The 20725-nt window shown below is 54.9% G+C and overlaps 1 protein-coding gene across 7 annotated transcripts in view; it reads right to left on the bottom strand.

Annotated features, from left to right (window-relative positions):
* The window catches only part of RPH3A (rabphilin 3A), a 247979-nt gene that overhangs the window by 21665 nt on the left and 205589 nt on the right, over window positions 1-20725 (bottom strand). For all 7 annotated transcript variants that reach the window (XM_051826562.3, XM_051826564.3, XM_089323167.1 and 4 more), the window contains 5 exons: window positions 9475-9604; window positions 8231-8317; window positions 6319-6484; window positions 4243-4380; window positions 811-897 (listed from right to left, as the gene is read on the bottom strand). In XM_051826562.3, coding sequence (XP_051682522.1) covers window positions 811-897; window positions 4243-4380; window positions 6319-6484; window positions 8231-8317; window positions 9475-9604 — 608 coding nt within the window. The remainder of the gene's footprint in view (window positions 1-810; window positions 898-4242; window positions 4381-6318; window positions 6485-8230; window positions 8318-9474; window positions 9605-20725) is intronic.

Here is a 20725-nt window from a genome sequence, read left to right as displayed (position 1 = left end):
AAGAAACAAAGAAATAGATCTTTTTAAACAATAGTGCATTAGAAAGCAATGCATCTGTCGCTGCTGTGATGGATGGAGGCAGCACACATGGCTCCTATGTGGTAACTGTTCCCACTGAACACAGACTTGACGTGGGATCCTTGCAGCCACCCTGCAAGGCAGGTTCTGGCATCATTCCTATTTCACGGATGGGGAAACTGAGGCTCAGCGGAAGCTCAGTGACTCGCCTGAGGCCGCACAGCCGGGAAGTGAAGCAGCAGGATCTGAGCCCAGGCACCTGTGCTGTTAAACTACAGTAGCTTGGCATTTTCTCTCTGTCCCACCTCGGCGTGGACTACCCAGAGTTCTGTGCTCGGGGGGGGGGAGCGCTGTGTGGGCTTCACCCATGGGTCCCGGGGTGCAGACTGAGCTGAGACTCGGCAGCCCGTGCTCTCTCTTGGAGCAGTGGGACAGACAGGCCACTGGGCAGGCACAGGAGCAAGTGAGTGCTGGTCTGGCCCATGATCTGGGGCCCTGGGGGGGGGCTGCTACCCCCCGCCCAGGCCTGAATAGAGACAAGACTGAGGGTGCAGCAGAGGCTGGCCACGCGGGTGCCTGCCTCTTTCCCTCGCCGCCTCCTGCTCCTGCTCCACCCACACCCAGAATCCCTGCCCAGGGGATTACTTCCGTGGGTCTCAGAGGGGCTTAGGGCTCAGTGGTGGCCGCAGCTGTGCCCCCCAGTCCAAGGGCTCAGCAAGCAGGGCTGGGAGGTACTGGGGTCACAGCCGAGCGGCAGCGTGGGCGGCGGGGGGGGCAGGTGGTGGCAGGTACCTGGCTGCCCAAGCTGAGGAGGCGCTGGGCTCTGCAGGGAGGCCGGGGAGGGTCTGGAGGCCTGCACGGAGTTGGCTCGTCTCAAACCTGCAGGGGAGAGGCGGGAAGGGAAGCAGCAGTCAGGACCCGCCTGGAGCAGGAGCAGGAGCCCGAGCCCAGGCCCCAGGCTTTGGAAGGCAGTCCCCGCCCCGCAGCTCCTTGCCCTCCGGTCGGGATGCGCCCCCTCCTGGCACATGGCAGCAGCATCAGGGTCCTGCGTGTCCACTTCCATCTGTGTGGCCTGGCCCACGTGACCTGCCATCTCAGAGCCTCAGTTCCCTCCTCTGCTCAGTGGGGATAACGGCATCTCCCTCCCAGGGTTGTGGTGAGCACACCACGGCGTCGCTCAGAGCACTGCCTCTACTCGGAACAGGGCTTGGTGGGAGGGGTCGCCCAGCCCTCGTAGGCGGGGCTGTTAGTGGAAGAACCTGTCTGTCTTCACACTTGACTTTGCACCTCAGCTTCTTCCCGTATAAGCTGTGTGATCCCGGGCTGTCACCTCCTGCAGACAACGGCTCCACCTGTCTCTCTTTTATTTTTTTTAAATTTATTTGACAGATAGACAGTGAGAGAGAGAAACAGAGAGAAAGGTCTTCCTTCCGTTGGTTCATTCCCCAAATGGCTGCATTGGCCGGCGCACTGTGCCGATCCGAAGCCAGGAGCCAGGTCCTTCTGCTCTCCCATGCGGATGCAGGGACCCAAGCACTTGGGCCATCCTCCCCTGCACTCCTGGGCCACAGCAGAGAGCTGGACTGGAAGAGGAGCAACCGGGACTAGAACCTGGTGCCCATATGGGATGCCGGCACCACAGGCAGAGGATTAACCAAGTGAGCCACGGCACCGGCCCCCCACTGTCTCTTAATAGTAATAAGAAACTTTACTCTGTGTTCAGTGGGCTGGGGACTTTACGTGTAAGAACTTATTTAGGCGCGGGCGTCAGCCTAGCAGGTAAGGTGCCTGTGTTACACACAGGAGGATCTGGGTTTGATTCCTGGCTCCAGCTCCTGACTCCTGCTTCCTGCTGACACTGACCCTGGGAGGTGGCAGTGATGGGTCAAGGATAACTAGGTTCCTACCTCCCATGTGGGAGACCTGGACTGAGGTCCCAGCTCTGGCCCTTTGAGCATTTGAGGAGGAACCAGAGGTGTGGGAGCTCCCCACCCCCCACACCTCTGTGTGTGTGTGTGTCACCAGGTAATAAATAAATACATTTTTAAAAGATTTATTTATTTTATTTGAAAGGCTGAGTTACCGAGAGAGAAAGAAATCTTCCATCCATTGGTTTACTCCCCAAATGGCCACCAGCTGTGCTGATCCAAAGCCAGGAGCCAGGAGCTTCCGCTGAGTCTCCCACACAGGTGCTGGGGCCCAAGAACCTGGGCCACCCTCCACTGCTTTCCCAGACCATAGCAGAGAGCTGGATCGGAAGTGGAGCAGCCGAGACTCAAACCGGTGCCCATATAGGATGTTGGCACTGCAGGCAGTGACTTTACCCACTACGCCACAGCGCCAGCCCCCAATAAATACATTTTTGAAAGAACTTGTCAAATCTCTATACTAGTAACCTTATGAGGAGGACACCCTTATCACCTCCATTGTGTGGATGGAGAAACAGAGGCATAGGGGTTACGAGCTCAGTGTCCCTCGGTGGGTTAGTGGCAGAGTCGGGATTTGAACTCGGGCAGTCTGTCTTGAGAGCCTGTGCCTGAAGCTCTCTGGGCTGCTGCTTCCTGCAGAGCTGCCGGAGGAGTGAACGGGACAATGTAGGCAGCACCCCTGGCGCCCAGAAGCTGTGAGGTTCTGAGCAGAAGGCCCTGTGCCCTCCCTCCTCACTGGTGGGGTCCCACGTTCCTTGAATTCATGCTCATGACCATGGTGCTTCAGCACCTCTGCCTGGGGGCTTACAGACCACCAGGTCCTGTCCTAGGGTCCTACATCACCCACCCACTCACCCTCCCACTCACCCAGTCACCCACCCAGTCACCCACCCACTCACCCACTCACTCACTCATCCACTCACTCACTCAGTCACTCACCCACCCACTCACTCACTCACCCACCCACTCACCCACTCACCCACCCACCCACTCACCCACCCACTCACTCACTCACCCACTCACTCACCCACCCACTCACTCACTCACCCACTCACTCACCCACCCACTCACCCACTCACCCACCCACCCACTCACCCACCCACTCACTCACTCACCCACTCACTCACCCACCCACTCACCCACTCACCCACCCACCCACTCACCCACCCACTCACCCACTCACCCACCCACTCTCTCACTCTCTCACTCACTCAGTGTTTTCCATGCCCCAGGCCCTGAGCACCACCCTTAGACCCTCCCAGCTCAGCGCTGTGTGTGGGATCTCGGGTCCCACTTTGCAGCTGAGGAAGGTCACGTGGCCAGAAGTGGCCAAGGTCAGACTCCTGTCCAAGTCTGTCTGCCTCCAGAATCCACATCCCTGGCCTTGCTGGGTGGAAAGGGAACAGGGAGGAGGGAACGCCGGTGGCTCCCTGAGAGGGAGGCATCCTTCGCTCAGAGCCCGGGGACATCCCCCCAGGGTTTTCTGGGGAGGGAGGGGATGAAAAAATCCCCTGGCTTTTCTTTTTCCAGAACCGCCTGTCTTGCCTCCCGCACAGACTAGAGCCGGCATCCAGAACAGAACAGGGCCCGCAGAGGGCAGTCACAGGTGAGATGGCAGGGAGGTGAGCCTGGCGTTCTAGGGCCCAGCGGGGGACGACAGAAAATGTAATGTACTGCGTGTCTCAAAAAAGCTTGAAGAGGGGCTGGCACCGTGGCGCAGTAGGTTAATCCTCCGCCTGCAGCACCAGCATCCCATATGGGCACCCGTTCTAGTCCCGGCTGTTCCTCTTCCAGGCCAGCTCTCTGCTGTGGCCTGGGAGGGCAGTGGAGGATGGCCCAGGTCCTTGGGCTCCTGCACCCACGTGGGAGACTGGGAAGAAGCCCCTGGCTCCTGGCTTCAGATCGGCGCAGCTCTGGCCGTTGCGGCCATCTGGGGAGTGAACCAAGGGATGGAAGACCTTTCTGTCTCTCCCTCTCACTATCTGTAACTCTCTCTCTCAAATAAATAAATAAAATCTTTTTTTAAAAAAAAGCTTGAAGAAAGGATTTTAAATGTGCTCCTCACAAAGAAACCTGTGTTTGCAGAGACAGCTGGGCAGACTTGGTTTGCACACTGTATGATGTATACAGGTATAGAAATATCACATGGTATGCCACAAATAGCTACAATGACGATGTGTAAATTTGAGCAATTTAATACACATTCATATGTAAATTTAAAAACAAAACCTCTGCCTTCCTGGCTCTTTCTGACTCTCCGCCAGCAGGCTTCTTTGGCTGTGCCCATCTCTCTCACCTGCTGGGCTCCGGCTGGCATCCCCGGCAGCCCCCGAGCTCTCTGCTTCCCGGCCACACGGGCTCATCCGCGCCTCTGAGGCCCTGCGAGCAGGAGGCCCGTAGCTTCCTCGCCCAGGAGCAGAGGCCGGGTCAGGGCCTGGAAGGAAAAGCAGGAAGTGAGTGGAGAAAGGGCCATGGAGGGTTGGGGTGGACGGCCTCCTGGACACAGCCAGCAGAACCCACCCATCTCCAGTGTCGCCTGGGCAGATGGAGGAATGACAGCGAGTCCTGGCTCTCTGGCATCTGGGGGGAGCCATTCCTTTAGCCCCTAAAGGGATTTACCCACCACTCCCCAGAACGCCTTTCAAAACTTAAGTCTCGCTTTCCGCCTCCCTTTTGATTTAACTCCTGGTTCTGACTCTTGGTTTCCTTTGTGTGCACAAACACATAGGAGAATACACAGGCTTTAAAAAGAAGTTTGCTGCACGTTCTTCTTGGTTAGAGGGAAAGGCTAGGCTAGGAAGAAGGACGCTGTAGCGGTGGGAGCTGGGGGCTCCCTGGGGATGCGATGTACGTTGGTGCTTTGGTGATTTTCTGCAAGGACAGGGATCCCCCGTGCCTTGTCAGGAAGGAAGCTGAGTGCCTTTTAGGCACCAGGCGCCATGGTGGCATCTTGAGAAGCCAGCTGATGGGAGACGGAGCTGGACACTTCAATTCTGAGATCTTCCTCTATAACTTTCCACTCAGAAGTGCTGCCTATACTTAACTCTGGAATCTTCATAGTCAGTGTTAATTGAAATTATTGCAGGGTCAGTGCTGTGGCGTAGCGGGTAAAGCTGCCACCTGCAGTGCCAGCATCCCATATGGGCACCAGTTTAAGTCCTAGCTGCTCCACTTCTGATCCAGCTCTCTGCTATGGCCTGGGAAAGCAGCAGAAGATGGCCCAAATCCTTGGGCCCCTGTGGGAGACCCGGAAGAAGCTCCAGGCTCCTGGTTTCAGATTGGTCCAGCTCCAGCCATTGCGGCCATCTGGGGAGTGAATCAACAGGTGGAAGACTCTCTCTCTTTCTCTCTCTCTCTCTCTCTCTCTCTCTCTGTCACTCCTTCTCTCTCTGTGTAACTCTGACTTTCAAATAAATAAATAAATCTTTTTTTAATAAAGAAATTATTGCAAGAGTTTGATCATTCTTAGTAGTCTGTTTCAATTAAAATGTTTTTCTTGTGGTTGCTGCTATTTTTTAAAAAAAAATGGCTTTGCCATTCCTCTTTAATCATCATCTTAATAATTAATAATAATACTTGGAAAATAGAGATGATGTCAACAGTGGTTGTATTTTTTTTTTTTAGTAATTTCCTTTCTATTCATCTTTCACTTTTAATTAATCTAACTTCAGATTTGCTTGTGGTTGAAAGAAAAAATACCGAGGACTAGGAAAGAGTTCTCAGTAACCTCCCAAGTCCCCCAAGCTCTGTTGTGTAATTTGGTGGTGGGAGTCTCTATTGCTAATTTTTATAAAAGGATTTATTTATTTATTTGAAAGTCAGAGTTACAGAGAAAGAGAGAGACAGATCTTCCATCCACTAGTTCATTCCCCAAATAGCCACAATGGCGAGGGCTGGGCCATGCTGAAGCCAGGAGCTAGGAGCTTCATCCGGGTCTCCCACATGGGTGGTAGGAACCCAAACACTTGGGCCATCTTCCACTGCTTTCCCCAGGCACATTAGCAGGGAGCTGGATTTGAAATGGAGCATCCAGGACATGAATCAGTGTCCATTGTGGGATGCTGGCATTACAGGTGGCGGCTTTACCCACTATGCCACCATGCTGGCCCCTATTGCTGATTTTCATTTCCATCTCTGTTGTACCCCTAAATATTCCACCAGGGATTCCAAAAGTCTCCTGACAGCCTGTGCTACACTCTTGATGACAGTTTATGGTGAGCTTTGCAGGGACATGAGAGTCCAATTCCAGATGTGGAGGCTAAGGGTCCACCAACGGAATAGATAAACCGCGACAAAGTTCTGGCATCCACAGGGTAGACCAGGTAGCCGAGAGCTGTCCTTGGTGCTGAAAGAAGATCTTGCCTTGTCCTACCTCGAGCTGGAGCACGTGCCGAGGACTTGGGCTCGGGGGTGGGCTGCTCAGGCGCGGCAGGGTCACTGGCAGGCTGCTGGGGTTTGGTCTTCTTTATAGGCATAGGCTGTGGGAGGACCTGTTTGGGGAAGCCTTTGAAGAACCACGCTCCAGAACGCTTCCATACCTGAGGAGGAGAAGCAGGGCTGAAGACACGGCAGCCAAGCACTATTGCTCTAGCCTCATACTTGCACCTGTAGCCTTTGCTCCCTGTGCCCTGCACGTGGACATAATAGCCAGTACACTTTTCTTATCAGTGTACAGACTTTCATGATTCCTATTCTTTCCACGCATCAGCCCTGAAAACACAATAGGAAGGGTTTGAGTATACCCATGCTATCAATATGAGAAAGTTGCACTTCAGGAATGCTAAGGACTGGCCCAACAGCACATGGCCAGACAGTGGAAGCACAAGGACTCAACACCAAGTCTTAGTGCTCCACGGCACTTTTTGTAGAGGGTAAACAATCCACACCTTCTCCAAGATCTCCAGCCTTTTTCTTGGCCCAGTGGGTCAGGATAGGGTTAGGACATCGGATGCTTTGCTGAACATCTTCCATTGCCCCTCAGACCCACTCTCCTCTGTATTCCAGCCTGCTCTGTGCCCCAGGGGGAGAGTCCCCGCAGAAGTCTGGAGCCAAGCAGGAGAGGCAGGATGGAGTGTTCCCTTGGCTCCCTCCCTTTGAGTTGGCCATCCCTGTAGATATTCCTGTTAGGCTACACCTGTCTTCCGGTCTAGTAGCTTCTTCACTCCATGTCTTCAGTCGTAAGGTTGCTGAAAGCAACGGTGTTGCTGCTGGTGCCGAAGCACCTCTCACTCTACTGCAGATTTCCCTTAACCCTGCCTAGACATTTGGAAGCAGCTACCCTGCTGGAACCTGCCAATGACTTCCTGCTGGGGCCCTGACTGATACACAGGAGGACATGGGCATCCTGGCGCAGTCTGAATGGCAGGGGTGAGTGATGGAGGAACTGGGAGAAGACAAGACCTCGCTGAGCTCAGTGAGTAACAGGAAACAGGGCAGGGGAAGAGAAGGGTTCAGGGGAGAAAGAGACGGAGAGAAAGTAAAGAGAACAGTGCAGAGAAAAGTGTGAGGAGGGGGAGACAAAGAAGAGGAGGGGAGGGAAGGCAGTGAGGCTGAGGGAAAGAGAAGAACTCAGGCAAGCGGGAGAGGACGAGGGAAGGAAAAATGGAGACAGGCGGCCAGCACCGCGGCTCACTAGGCTAATCCTCCACCTTGCGGTACCGGCACACCGGGTTCTAGTCCCAGTTGGGGCGCTGGATTCTGTCCCGCTTGCCCCTCTTCCAGGCCAGCTCTCTGCTGTGGCCAGGGACTGCAGTGGAGGATGGCCCAAGTGCTTGGGCCCTGCACCCCTTGGGAGACCAGGATAAGTACCTGGCTCCTGCCATCGGATCAGCGCGGTGCGCCAGCCACAGCGCGCCAGCCGCGGTGGCCACTGGAGGGTGAACCAACAGCAAAGGAAGACCTTTCTCTCTGTCTCTCTCTCCCTCTCACTGTCCACTCTGCCTGTCAAAAAATAAAAAAAAATGGAGACAGGAAGTGGAACAGAGGGAAAGAGAAAGATGGTGGGAGAGGAAGACCTAGAAAGTGAGACGTGAGGACAAGGGGAGAATGGAAACCAAAGGGCAACAAACTGAGAAGGAAGAGAGAGGCCCCAGACACAGGGTGAGAGCAATCATCCCAACCCATAGGTCCTTCTGCTGTGGCCACAGCTAAGCTGCCTCCTTGCCCAAGACCAAGCAGGACTCCCAGCCTCCAAGTGCCACCTGGATTCCCTGATTCCAGGCAGAAGGAGGAGATGGCAGAGAAGAGAGGGTGATGTGGGAGCCAGACGGGACCAGGCCACTCACCTCTCTCTGCTCGATGCAGATTTTACAGAGCCACACAGGATGCGGGCGGTTGTTGGAGGTCTCTACCCCACATTTGGTGCAGACATTCTGAGGACAAAAACACAGCCGAACAGGCACTCAGATGAGCCCTGCTCTGAGCTTCCAGGGGTTGAGAAAGGGGGCTGGGAGGGCTGGCAATGGGACCCCTTCTCTCTTGGTGGATGTCCTCACTCTATTACACAAGGTAGTCCAGGGAGAATGAAGTGTCAGGTTGAGTCACATTTCCAGTAATAAGAACTAGAGTTATTCCCAAGAACAGGACGAAGGACCCTTCCGAGAGTCCTTGTTGGGTCTGAATTTTCAGTGTCCACATAAAGAGATCACTGACCTTTAAAAAAAAATAGAAAGGCAATATATCCATTCTGCTTGTTAATTTACTTCTTCTTTCTCTTCCTGAATGATCCAAAACAATTTTTGACTGTGACTAGAAATCCAAGTCACCAAGGATAAGGAAATCACTTTGGTAAATACCGTGACGATGTGGTGGAACATTGTGTTTTTGGCTGAGTTTCCTGGCAGTCAAGACAAATAGAACCCAATTCTCACTATACGGTTGACTTTAGCAGACAAGTTATTCAGAAAATATAAATTTTCCCCAGTAACCCATTCCAAACGCTAAGTGGGACGCCAAGCAGGAGATGCAGAGTGACATTCTGGATGTATCCAGCTGGCTTGATGACCTGAATTCCTTTCCTTGGAATCAGGCAGACACGATCGTTGTTGTAGCTCTTCCCTGGAACTGTTAGGTGCAGACAGCTTAGGGAGGGAGCGGAGGGCAGAGACAGCATGCGGAGACTCCCCTCAAGCACGGATGCTCTCAAAGCCGAATGCTTCTAGCTTGGCTGCTAAGAGGCTTTCCGAGGGTTTTGAATCATAACCCAGGGCCAGAAATGCTGAAAGTGCTCCGTGCACACCCATGTATATACACCAGGACACTCTCAGGTTCAACTACAGATGAGGTCCTACCTTGGGCTCCCAATTTCATCCTGAGTGGAGCTCAGGTCTAGGGGGACAGACCCAAGTCAGAGTGACTTCCAGGGGAGAAACCAGGGTCAGGGTTGCCTTGGAAGCCAGCTGGACGTGGGAGCATCCCAGAAGAAATCATATCCTAGCAAATACCCTTCCAAATCCAAGCTCCATCCCCAGCGCCCAGGGCCCAGCCCTGCGCAGGTGCTTAGCTGGGAAGAGGGGGAGGGGTGCTGTACCTTCTTACAGTCCTCACACACGACACAGGCCGAGCCCAGCACGCCCAGCTGCTCCCCACACAGAATGCAGCGGTTCACCCCATCCCCAGCCACGCTCTTCTTCATGTTCTCCAGGCGGTCCACCAGGCGCCTGGAAGCAGAGGCAGGGTATCAGAGACCTTGTGGGGCTGGGGACCACCAGCACAGTCAGGCAGATGGGCGCCCCAGACCCTCGGTCATTGAATGGTACTAGGGATCTTCCCCAAAGGCACATACACAGACCATCTGGATAGAGTCTTGCAGCATCTAAGACCCACTCCCATGCCCCTCAAAGTCCATCCACTCTACTGACTTCGGATTAGGAATTTTATCTGGTCTTTTCCATCGCGTGTCATGTCCCCCAGGGAACCTGCCTTCTCAGTCCCAGATCTGTCTGTCTACATGATCCCTCACTGGATGGCATCAAACATGTATGACTTCAATGATCTCCACTGCCACCCCCAGCAGACCTGCTCCCATTCTCAGGAACCGGCATGACCGTCTACTAACTTGCTCAAAGCACAAACGTGGTGGCTTTCCTTGGCCTGCCCCAACCCCTGACATTCAGTGACCCAAGCAGAACACCACAACCCATTATATCCACCTCCCATACATTTCTGGAATCCATTCACTTCTCTCCAACATTGCCTCAACAACACCACCGCCATTTCTACTCTGGATGACCCCAGCAACCTTGTAATAGGCCCCCTGCATTCACCCACACCCTTCTACCACCTGTTCTCCCCAGCACAGCCACAGAGATCTTTTCAAAACACAAATGTGGCCGGCGCCGTGGCTCAATAGGCTAATCCTCCACCTAGTGGCGCCGGCACACCAGGTTCTAGTCCCGGTCGGGGCGCCAGATTCTTTCCCGGTTGCCCCTCTTCCAGGCCAGCTCTCTGCTGTGGTCCGGGAAGGCAGTGGAGGATGGCCCAAGTGCTTGGGCCCTGCACCCCATGGGAGACCAGGAGAAGCACCTGGCTCCTGCCTTCGGATCAGCACGGTGCTTTTTTCTAGCCGCAGCGCGCCGGCCATGGCGGCCATTGGAGGGTGAACCAACGGCAAAAGGTCTTGGTCTGCCTCAATATTTTTGCACATTCTGTACCTCGAATGCATCCATCCACACACACATGCAATCATGCTCTCTGGTATATGTGCACACACACATGTGTACACATCCACGTCTTACTTCCTCTGTCCAGCTTCCCCTCAGCCTTTAGATTCCAGTTATATATTCTCAGAAGTTTTCTCTGACCACCTATCGTATTTACTCTAAGAGGAGCCTGCTCCCCATAGCACTTGTCGGTAACTGTGAGATTATCTTCACTAAGTCATTAGCTGATTGGGAAATGATCCCTGGCTCCCCTCCTCTCTGGACTCGGATTCCCAGGGGCCTTGTCTCTCCTGCCCCCTGCTCTGTTCTCAGTGCCTGATCAGTGTGCAGGGGCAACCATGCATGATGCTTGAATCAGTGAATGAATGAATGGGGGCACTAACTCCCCCGCACCTGTGAACAGCCAAAGCTCACACTTGGATTAGCACTTCTTACAAGACTGACATGGCCTGCAGCTCTCTGCCACCCAACCCGAGGAGTTAGGTACTATTTAGCCATTTGACAGTGAGAGAAGCGAGGCACAGGAAAGTTAAAGCCACACAGCTGGCAAGTGCAGCATCAAAACAAGAACCCAAGTTTCACATGCATGACCCTAGTGCTTCTTCAATGTGCACATGAATGTCACGGGGATCCTGCTAAAATGCAGATTCTGAAATGTCAGATCTTAGGGGGGTGGTGTTCTCAGCGTCTGCATCTCTAGAAAACTCCCAGGTGATGCCGCATGAGGCAGCTGGTCCCTGGCTACAACCTGGACCACAGGTGGTGTAACCATGGCACCTGCGGGCCGTACTGCTTTGATCTCAGATGGTTTTGTTAGTTTTGGTCACTTGCCACCAGCGTGAAGTCACTGTCCTTCCATCAGATGGGGACTTTAGCAAGTGGACCCAGATGGAGCCAGACTCTGCTCGCCTCCATCCCCACCCTTGCCATGGGCTCGGACCTACTGTGCACAGCAGGGGTGAGACAACCGAGGTGAGGGTTGTCCAGAGGGGCCCTGGCATCCCTGCCTGGCAGCCAGCTGACCCCGACTCTCCCCAGAGGCCCCCTCACCCCTGCCATCCCTGCCCATGCTCTGGCTTGCATTCTATAAATAGCAGCTCCTCCCTTTGTGTGCCATTCAGCAGAGGAGCCGCTGTGCCAAGGGACGAGCCAAAAGCAGCCTGTAGGCTCCGGAGCCTCCGCTGTGACCCAGATTGGGCAGAACGGCTTCAGGAAGCCGGAGGGCAGGGCTGAAGGCAGCGTGTCCTTCTCCACTGCCTCCAGCCTGCCTGTGTCTCCTTCCCTAGAAATTATTCCTACAGGATGCTGGCAGGAGGCAGGGACCAGCAGCCCCTGCAGTCTGTGGCCTCGGAACTCCCAGCATTAGCTGGTGTTGACGGAGCACTCACTCTGTGTCAGACGCAGGGCTGAGCGCTCCATGTTGACTTTCTAAATGAATTCTTCCAACCACACTGGCAACAAAGGACAACAGACGGTCCCCAGTTTTGACTTACGATGTTTCAGCTTTATGAGGGTATGAAAGCCATCCGTACTCAATTGAAACAACAACGTGAATGGTGCATTTGAGGTCTTTTCCTGGGCTAGCAATATGTGGCGGCGTCACTTGTAATGCTGGGTAGCAGCAGAGGCTGCAACCCCCAGCCAGGCCCCGGTCACAAGGGGGAGCAGCCACACTCTGCCGTGTGCTGTGTTGCTAAGCCTGGTGTTCAGCAGGTCAGGTGGATCTGATGCGTTCTTGACTTAAGATGGGCTTAGTGGGATGTAGCATTGTACACTGAGCAGTGTCTGTATTCTTATTCCCAGTTACTAAACGAGCAGAGAGGAGCATCAGAAAGGTTATGTGATTTACCCAAGTCACACAGCTAAGAAGTGAGAGCCAGGATTCAGAGCAGGTGATGACCCCAGGCCCCGGCTCTTCACTGCTGCACACTTAGCCATGTGCTCAGCAGAGCCAGGGGGTCCATGAGCAGTCCAATCTCCAGCTGGCTCCATGCCCCGCCTTTTCCTCACGCAGGGACCTCCAGCACCGGCCGGTCCCAAGTTGCACGGGCATGCTCACTTAGTTGGTTCTGATCATTCCCCTCTCACCCCCCTGTGTTGGGACAAAATACCCAACAGCCACTGCTCACCCTGTTTCCCTAAAAACGCACAACATGGGGTTGAAAAATCCAGAGTTTAGCCACGGTTTCTGCTTCTCTGGGCTTTGGATTCTCATCTGGAGACATCCGGCTATGTCTGTGGTAACCAAACGGCGCTCCCCGGCACTCCGGGGGTGCACGAGGTCAGTTCAAGGGCTGCCCACTGTGGCCGGCATCCCATCCAGAACGCGTCTGTCCTGGTGTTCTGTTTGTTCAGGCTGATGAATCAGTTTTCCTGCGGAAAGTTGGCACCAGGGTTTGAGAAGTTTAAAGTTGACTAGAGCAGACAACTGTCAAGATGCCATTCAAGGCCACAGAATAATCTGCAATATTACGGGGCCGTGAGGTGGGCTCGTGGACGCAGGGGAGGGTAAATGGTCATGGTGGCCTTTCTCTTGTGCCGTCCTGCACCCACATCTTTTCTCCTTCTCTGCTGTGCTAACCAGAAAATCGATTTTGCTTCTCTTGTTCTACGTCAGGCGTCCCAAGGCACAGAGAGGGTGAGAGCCTTGTGTGGCTCACGCAGACCCTGTTACCTGCTCCTGTTCTCTTTGTTTTCCACGAAGTCCCCACAGCCTCCTGTCTCACACCAGCCTTTGCCAGGGGGGCCCAGAAGAGAGCGTGGACGACGTGATCCATGTATAAATTCTGTAGCATGCTTTGTTAAGGAAACTTCATGAGGGCTTCTGTCTCTTCCTGGACAATCAGGGCTGTGGCTTTGTCCACCCCTTGCAAACCCACACTGTCACATCCTCTGTGTGCATACAGGAGTGGCTCCCACCCCCACTGCCTGTCAATCACCCGGCAAGGGGGAGTTGAGGTGCTTAACTGTAGCCTTCTTGTTGATGGACCCCGTTGAGCTTGGGTTCAGAAGTGAAGTCCAGAGCCCGGCTGAGAGCCACCGCAAGGGCAAAGCTTCCCCAAACTCACAGCACATCTAAACCACGTGCGAGCAGGTTCAACACGACGCAGAGGACAATTCCACAGGGCTGGGGCGAGGCAAGGGAGCCTCTGAGTCTACTGCCGGTGGTGCCCTAGCCATGCTCTGAGATGTCCCAGTGGGGAAGGGAGAGGTAGGGAAATGCTGTCCTCTTTAAGTGGAGAAAGAGACCCAAAAACGTAGGATGCAGAGTTGCGAGCAGGCTGTTTGTGAGTTTGGGTCTGGAATACGCTCATCTGAGTATATGATGTGTGCTCAAAAAGCAAGAATTAGGAAGGAAGCACATGAAAATATACACACACAAAGAGCCTAAATGGTGGCCTTATGGCCACTTTGATTTCATCCGCGCATGCCTCTGTTCCCTTTCCATGAAGCGCCCAATTAGCGGACCCCCAGGTTTTCTTAACTTGCAATGAGCAGGTACCGCCTTTAACCTAGAGAAAAAAGTGTGCTTTTGGAGACAGAGCCTGCGTGGGCTCAGGGTTAAAAGACACAGCGCTGCTTCCTACCTCTTAGCCATCAGTGACCTTGGAAAACCTTGCTCTCTGCCCCCTCCCACAGGCTGTCACACGAGGGCTGGCTCTCTGCCCCCTTCCCCAGGCTGTCACAGGAGGGCCAGATGCGATGCTTCCTCCATTTCCTCTCGTGGACGCTGCTCAGGGACCCTCAGGTCGTGAGGCTGACTGCCCAGATGGCCCCCTCTGTCGTGCAGCTGAAGGACCCCCCGTGGCTGTGCCTGGGCAGCACCGCAGCCCGGATCTGAGTGCCTGTTTAATGTCGCCACCCCTCTCCACATCAAGAGCCAATTAGCCGGACACTGCAAGTGGCTGCCACTCTCTAGTTAGGTCTTTACACGGCTGATTAACTTTATGACGACTGCTCATGCCCTGAGTCCAGGAAACATCCGCCGTCGGGCTGGTGCTCCAGGGTGGCTGCTGGCTACTCAGGGAAGGCAGGCGGGCAGTTCCCTCTTCCCAGGAGGCGTCCAGAGTCGCCAGAAAGGGGATTTCTCCTCCTCCAGGCACAATCGGATGACCTCCAAGTGCAGTCCCAACTCTGACCTTGCTGCCCTCCAAATAGAGGCAGACAAGTATTTCACAGAGCACCTACTGTGTGTCACACAGACCGCGAGGACACAATGGTGGACAAGCAGACGAGGGAGGGCTCTGTGCTCCTGGAGCTGGCATTTCAGGGAAGGACTTGGATGTTATGTCAATCATCCCACAGACCATCCATGTCACACTGATAGTAAGTTCCCTGGAAGACAAGGACAGGCAGCCACGAGAACTCAGTGCAGAGGGACAGCAACAGTCAGGATGGGTGCCCAGAGGAAGGGAGGGGACAGGAGACAGGCTTGGCCTGGCTGGTGGGCTGGAGGTTGGGAGACGAGGTTGCAGGGCTGGCAGCGGCCGCTCCGGGTGGGATCTAGGTTCTGGGCGGGGGGGGTGCAGCTGGAGAGCTTCAGCTTCTCCCGTGTGGCAGTGACAAACAGGGATACGAGCAGGCAGACTTTCAGACTCTGTGGCCGCTCAGATAGAAAGAGACAGGCTCTGAGCTTGCTTTGCCCTTGGAGCTGAACTAGGTCTTTTGAAACCACACGATTGCCCCAAATGGGGCTGCACTCGGTGGTGGTAAAGAGCTTACACTGAGGACCACGAGACACCTGCTGCCAGGGGTCATCCCCTGCCTCCGTCCCCCACTGCTGTTGTAGAGGTCACTGTGGCCTCAGTGGCCCAAGGTGAATCCGTCAGATGTCTGACCCCGGCTTCCCTGGGCTACAGTCAAGGTGCTGGCCAGGCTGCACGCCTTCCGGGGCCGCAGGGGAGAATCTATGCCCTGCCATTCAGCTCCTAGAAGTCGCCCGATTCTTTGACGCAAGGCCCCTTTCTCCATGTTCAAGGTCATCAGTGTGGCAGCTTCCAGCCTCTGTGTGACACTGCCCCTCATGCCTCCCTCTTGTAAGGACACCTGTGATGACACTGGATGACCCAGGTAAGATCCTTATTCCCGTCTGCAAAGTCCCTCACCCGACGGAAGGTCACCTGCTCACAGGTTCCCAAGATTGGCATTTGGGTACCTTGGAGGGCTGTCATTCTGCCGGCCACACCACATTCCTGCCCCATCGGCCAGCCGGGTTCTTCCTGCCCCTGATCCATCCCTCTGCTCCAGAGCAAGTTCGGCCTGTTCCTCCCCGCCTGGCTGCGGATGTCCCACAAGCCATACTTTGGATTCTGTGAGGTCCCAGTCACCTTCTCCACACGCTCACAAATCAACCCCGAGAAAACGTACAGCTCCCACACACAGCCATAATGCAAATACACACCTCCCTCCACACACACACCTGCCCCTACACACACACCTGCCTCTACACACATACACCTCCTCCACACACACACACCTCCTCCCCACACACACACACCTCCTCCACACACACACCTGCCCCTACACACACACACCTCCTCCACACACACACCTCCTCCACACACACACACCTGCCTCCACACACACACACCTCCTCCACACACACACACCTCCTCCTCTACACACACCTCCACACACACACCTCCTCCACACACACACCTGCTTCTACACACACACCTGCCTCCACACACACACACCTCCTCCACACACACACACCTCCTCCTCTACACACACCTCCACACACACACCTCCTCCACACACACACCTGCCTCCACACACACACCTCCTCCACACACACACACCTCCTCCACACACACACACCTCCTCCACACACACACCTGCCTCTACACACACACCTCCTCCACACACACACACCTGCTTCCACACACACACCTCCTCCTCTACACACACACCTCCTCCTCTACACACACACCTCCTCCACACACACCTCCTCCACACACACACCTGCGCCTACACACACACACCTGTCTCCACACACACACCTGCCTCTACACACACAAACCTGCCTCCACACACACCTCCTCCACACACACACCTCCACACACATACCTCCTCCACACACACCTGCCCCTACACACACACACCTCCACACACACACCTCCTCCACACACACCTGCCCCTACACACACACACCTCCACACACACACCTCCTCCACACACACCTGCCTCCACATACACACACCTCCTCCTCTACACACACCTATCTCCACACATACCTCCTCCACACACACACACCTCCTCCACACACACACCTGTCTGCACACACATCTGCTTCTCTCCACATACACACCTCCTCCACACACATCCTCCACACACACACCTGCCTCTGCACACACCCACCTCCTCCACACACACACCTGCCCCTACACACACACACACCTCTTCCACACACACACCTGTCTCCACACACACACCTGCGCCTACACACACACACCTGTCTCCACACACACACCTGCCTCTACACACACCTGTCTCCACACACACACCTCCTCCACACACACATCTCCTCCATACACACACCTCCTCCACACACACACACACCTCCTCCACACACACACACCTCCTCCACACACACACCTCCCTCCACACACACCTCCTCCACACACACACACCTCCTCCACACACACACCTGCCCCTACACACACACCTGCCCCTACACACACACCTCCTCCACACACACACACACCTCCTCCACACACACACCTGCCTCTACACACACACACCTGCCTCCACACACACACCTCCTCCACACACACACCTGCCCCTACACACACACCTCCTCCACACACACACCTCCTCCACACACACACCTGTCTCCACACACACGCACCTCCTCCACACACCTGCCTCTACACACACACCTCCTCTACACACACCTGTCTCCACACACACACCTCCTCTACACACACCTGTCTCCACACACACACCTCCTCCACACACACACCTCCTCCACACACACACACCTCCTCCACACACACACACCTCCTCCACACACACCTCCTCCACACACACATCTCCTCCATACACACACCTCCTACACACACACACCTCCTCCACACACACACACCTCCTCCTCTACACACACCTATCTCCATACACACACCTCCTGTACACACATACCTCCTCCCCACACACACACCTCCTCCACACACACCTGCCTCTACACACACACACCTCCTCCACACACACACCTCCTACACAAACACACCTCCTCCACACACACACACCTCCTCCACACACACACCTCCTACACAAACACACCTCCTCCACACACACACACCTCCTCCACACACACACCTGCCTCCACACACACCTCCTCCACATACACACCTGTCTCCACACACACACACCTCCTCCACACACACACCTCCTCCACACACACATCTGCTTCTCTCCACACACACACACCTGTCTCCATACACACACACCTGCCTCTACACACACACACCTCCTCCACACACACACCTCCTCCACACACACACCTGTCTCCACACACACACACACCTCCTCCACACACACACCTCCTCCACACACACACCTGTCTCCACACACACACCTGCAGAGCTTAGACACAGGAGGCCGTCCTTGCACAGTATGCGGGTCCCTGCCCTGGAGCAAGCTTGCCTGGCTCTGTCTCTGGCTTCGCCGTGCTTCCCAGCTCTGTGACTCTTTCTGAACCTCAGTTGCTTCTCTAAATGAGAGAAAACAAGGCCCTCACCACCTGGGGTTGCTGGAGATGAAATAAGGCCGTGTTTGTAAAATGCTGAGAACAGAGTCATTATCCATAATGGTTCCTGCTAATTCTGTCTTCTGCCAGTTCGTGGCTTTTATAACTGTCTGTGCTCACGTTTTGTTTTCAGTGTAACCTGGTCTCTATCTCTGCTTGTGCAATCTGGCTTTCCAAACTTCTCAAGAGGCTGTGGAGACTAGAAATGTAAAGAACTCACATGCCCACTCACACACACACACACACACACACACACGGATGGCACGTGCCCTATAGATGCGTGCACATGCCCACAAGGCATCCCTGTAGAGGTACCGTGTTCATGCGAACCTTGAGCTCACGCACGTATGCTCAGAACCTGCATGCAAGAACACACCTTCCCAGGCCTGCCTGGACACTCTGCTCCTGCAGGAGTGCCAGCTCCATCCATTGCCTCCTGTAGATACAGGCCAAAGCCAAGTGCAGGCCTGAGAGCTGCTGCTTTGGGAAGCTCAGGCTCCCTCCAGGCCCCCAGACTGGCCTGGGACACATGCAGGCGACTGCTGCTAGGGTTGCTGCAATGGCCTGACTGGCATGCAGCTGCACCAGGAGAGGGGCTCAGGTGGCACTGCAGAGCCTGGGAAGACTCCTGCCTGCCAGGATGCGAGGGGTCTGAGCCAGCGAGGGAGACGGCGAAAAGCCGGGGTTCCACTGACAGGTGGGATGGAGCCAGAGCAGCTGCCTTTAGAAGCAGCAGTAGAGCGAAGATCATGCAGTTCTTAAAATGCAGCACGGTGGGAAGGTGAGTACCACACTGCCTGCCTCTCTGTCTCTGTCTCTCTCTGTCTCTCTGTCTCTCTGTCTCTCTGTCTCTCTCTCTCTCACACACACACACACACACACACACACTGCAGCACCATGCCACACTCTCCTTACTTCACCCTAATTGCCAGATGGGAGAATATTACCACTGAGTTTATTAAACTTGGCACTTTCTGAAGTCAAGATCGGACCATCTGCTGCAGAGAGAAGTGACTGCTTTAAGCAGGGAGTAGCCTGAAGCTCCCGTGCTGGGGTCTCTCAGGAACCTGTCCTGAAATGACTAAGTGGCTCTGTCACAAAGTGGGCGGACGTGTGCATCTCAGACCCGTTAATTCTCGCTGTTGCTGGTGACTGTCACCACTTGGGGAACTATCCTTTCTAATCTCTCTCTGTCTCCTTGAAGACTGGGGAGTGGGTGTCTCCTTGAAGACTGGGGAGTGGGTGTCCTGCCTGGACCTGGGCACTGTCGGGGGCATCACCTTGGCTCAGATTCAGAGATGTGGGAGCCGAGGGAGAGAGATGGCGAGAGAGCTCAGGTGGACTGGCATGGTCAGGACCGGGCAAGGTGCTGTGTCATTGTAAACCCAGCCATGGTCATGGTCGTGGTCACAGTCATTGCTCTGAGCGCTTCCCAGGCTAAACACTTTACAAGCATTGTTCTTAAGTCATCAACAGCCTGGGAGAGCAGTGCTGATATGCAGTTCTGGTTGACAGATGGGGAAACCAAGGCACACAAGGGGGAAGCCACTTGCCCACGGATGCAGGAGATGGGAGTGAGGGTCGGGACTAGCTGGTCAGACGCTGGGAGGACAAAATCTGCTTCACTTCAGCGTTTGCAGCTGGGGCTCTGCACAAGCCTTCTGCTTATAGAAGGTGGTAGTGAGGTCAGCAGGGGACAAGGGAGCTGTGGTGGAGAGGAACAGAAGAGGCCCTGAGATGGACTTGGCCTGAGTGAACCCCCCGAGACCCCCTGTGTATCACCGACTGCTCCAAAGGCCAGAGATGCAAGGCACAGGCCGGCCCCACCACAAAGCGTGTCTGTCCCCAAATGCAAACGGCGCTGAGGTTGGAAAAGCTCGGGCTGGAGGACCTCAGACACCACCCAGTGCACCTGCCCCCAGATGAGGTCTGGGAGGCTGGGAGCTGAGCGAGTCGCTGAGAGGCGTGGCCTGTGGGGTTCACGGTGCGTTCAGTGTGTATTATTCATGGGACCCAGCTCTGTGCTCCCTTTCAGGGCAGGCCCTGGGCTAATGAAGGAATTCAGCAAACTTCTATTTTCCTCTCATACAAGCAAATTCCATAAAGTGATAAGGCCGGGTCGACACCAGAAAGCTCTGGTCCACTCCCTGGGGAATTTCAGGTACCACTTAGTAGTTCTTAAATTGGGGGTTTAGGCTGGTGCCGCAGCTCACTTGGCTAATCCTCCACCTGTGGCAACAGCACCCCAGGTTCTAGTCCCGGTCGGGGCACCGGATTCTGTCCCAGTTGCTCCTCTTCCAGTCCAGCTCTCTTCTGTGGCCCGGGAGGGCAGTGGAGAATGGCCCAAGTGCTTGGGCCCTGCACCCACGTGG

The sequence above is a fragment of the Oryctolagus cuniculus genome, chromosome 21 (genome assembly GCF_051225735.1).
Source record: "Oryctolagus cuniculus isolate XC-2025 breed Fujian yellow rabbit chromosome 21, ASM5122573v1, whole genome shotgun sequence".
NCBI classification, from domain to species: Eukaryota; Metazoa; Chordata; class Mammalia; order Lagomorpha; family Leporidae; genus Oryctolagus; species Oryctolagus cuniculus.
The sequence above is the reverse complement of the archived record's forward strand: the minus strand, read 5'-3'. Positions and strand labels throughout refer to the sequence as shown.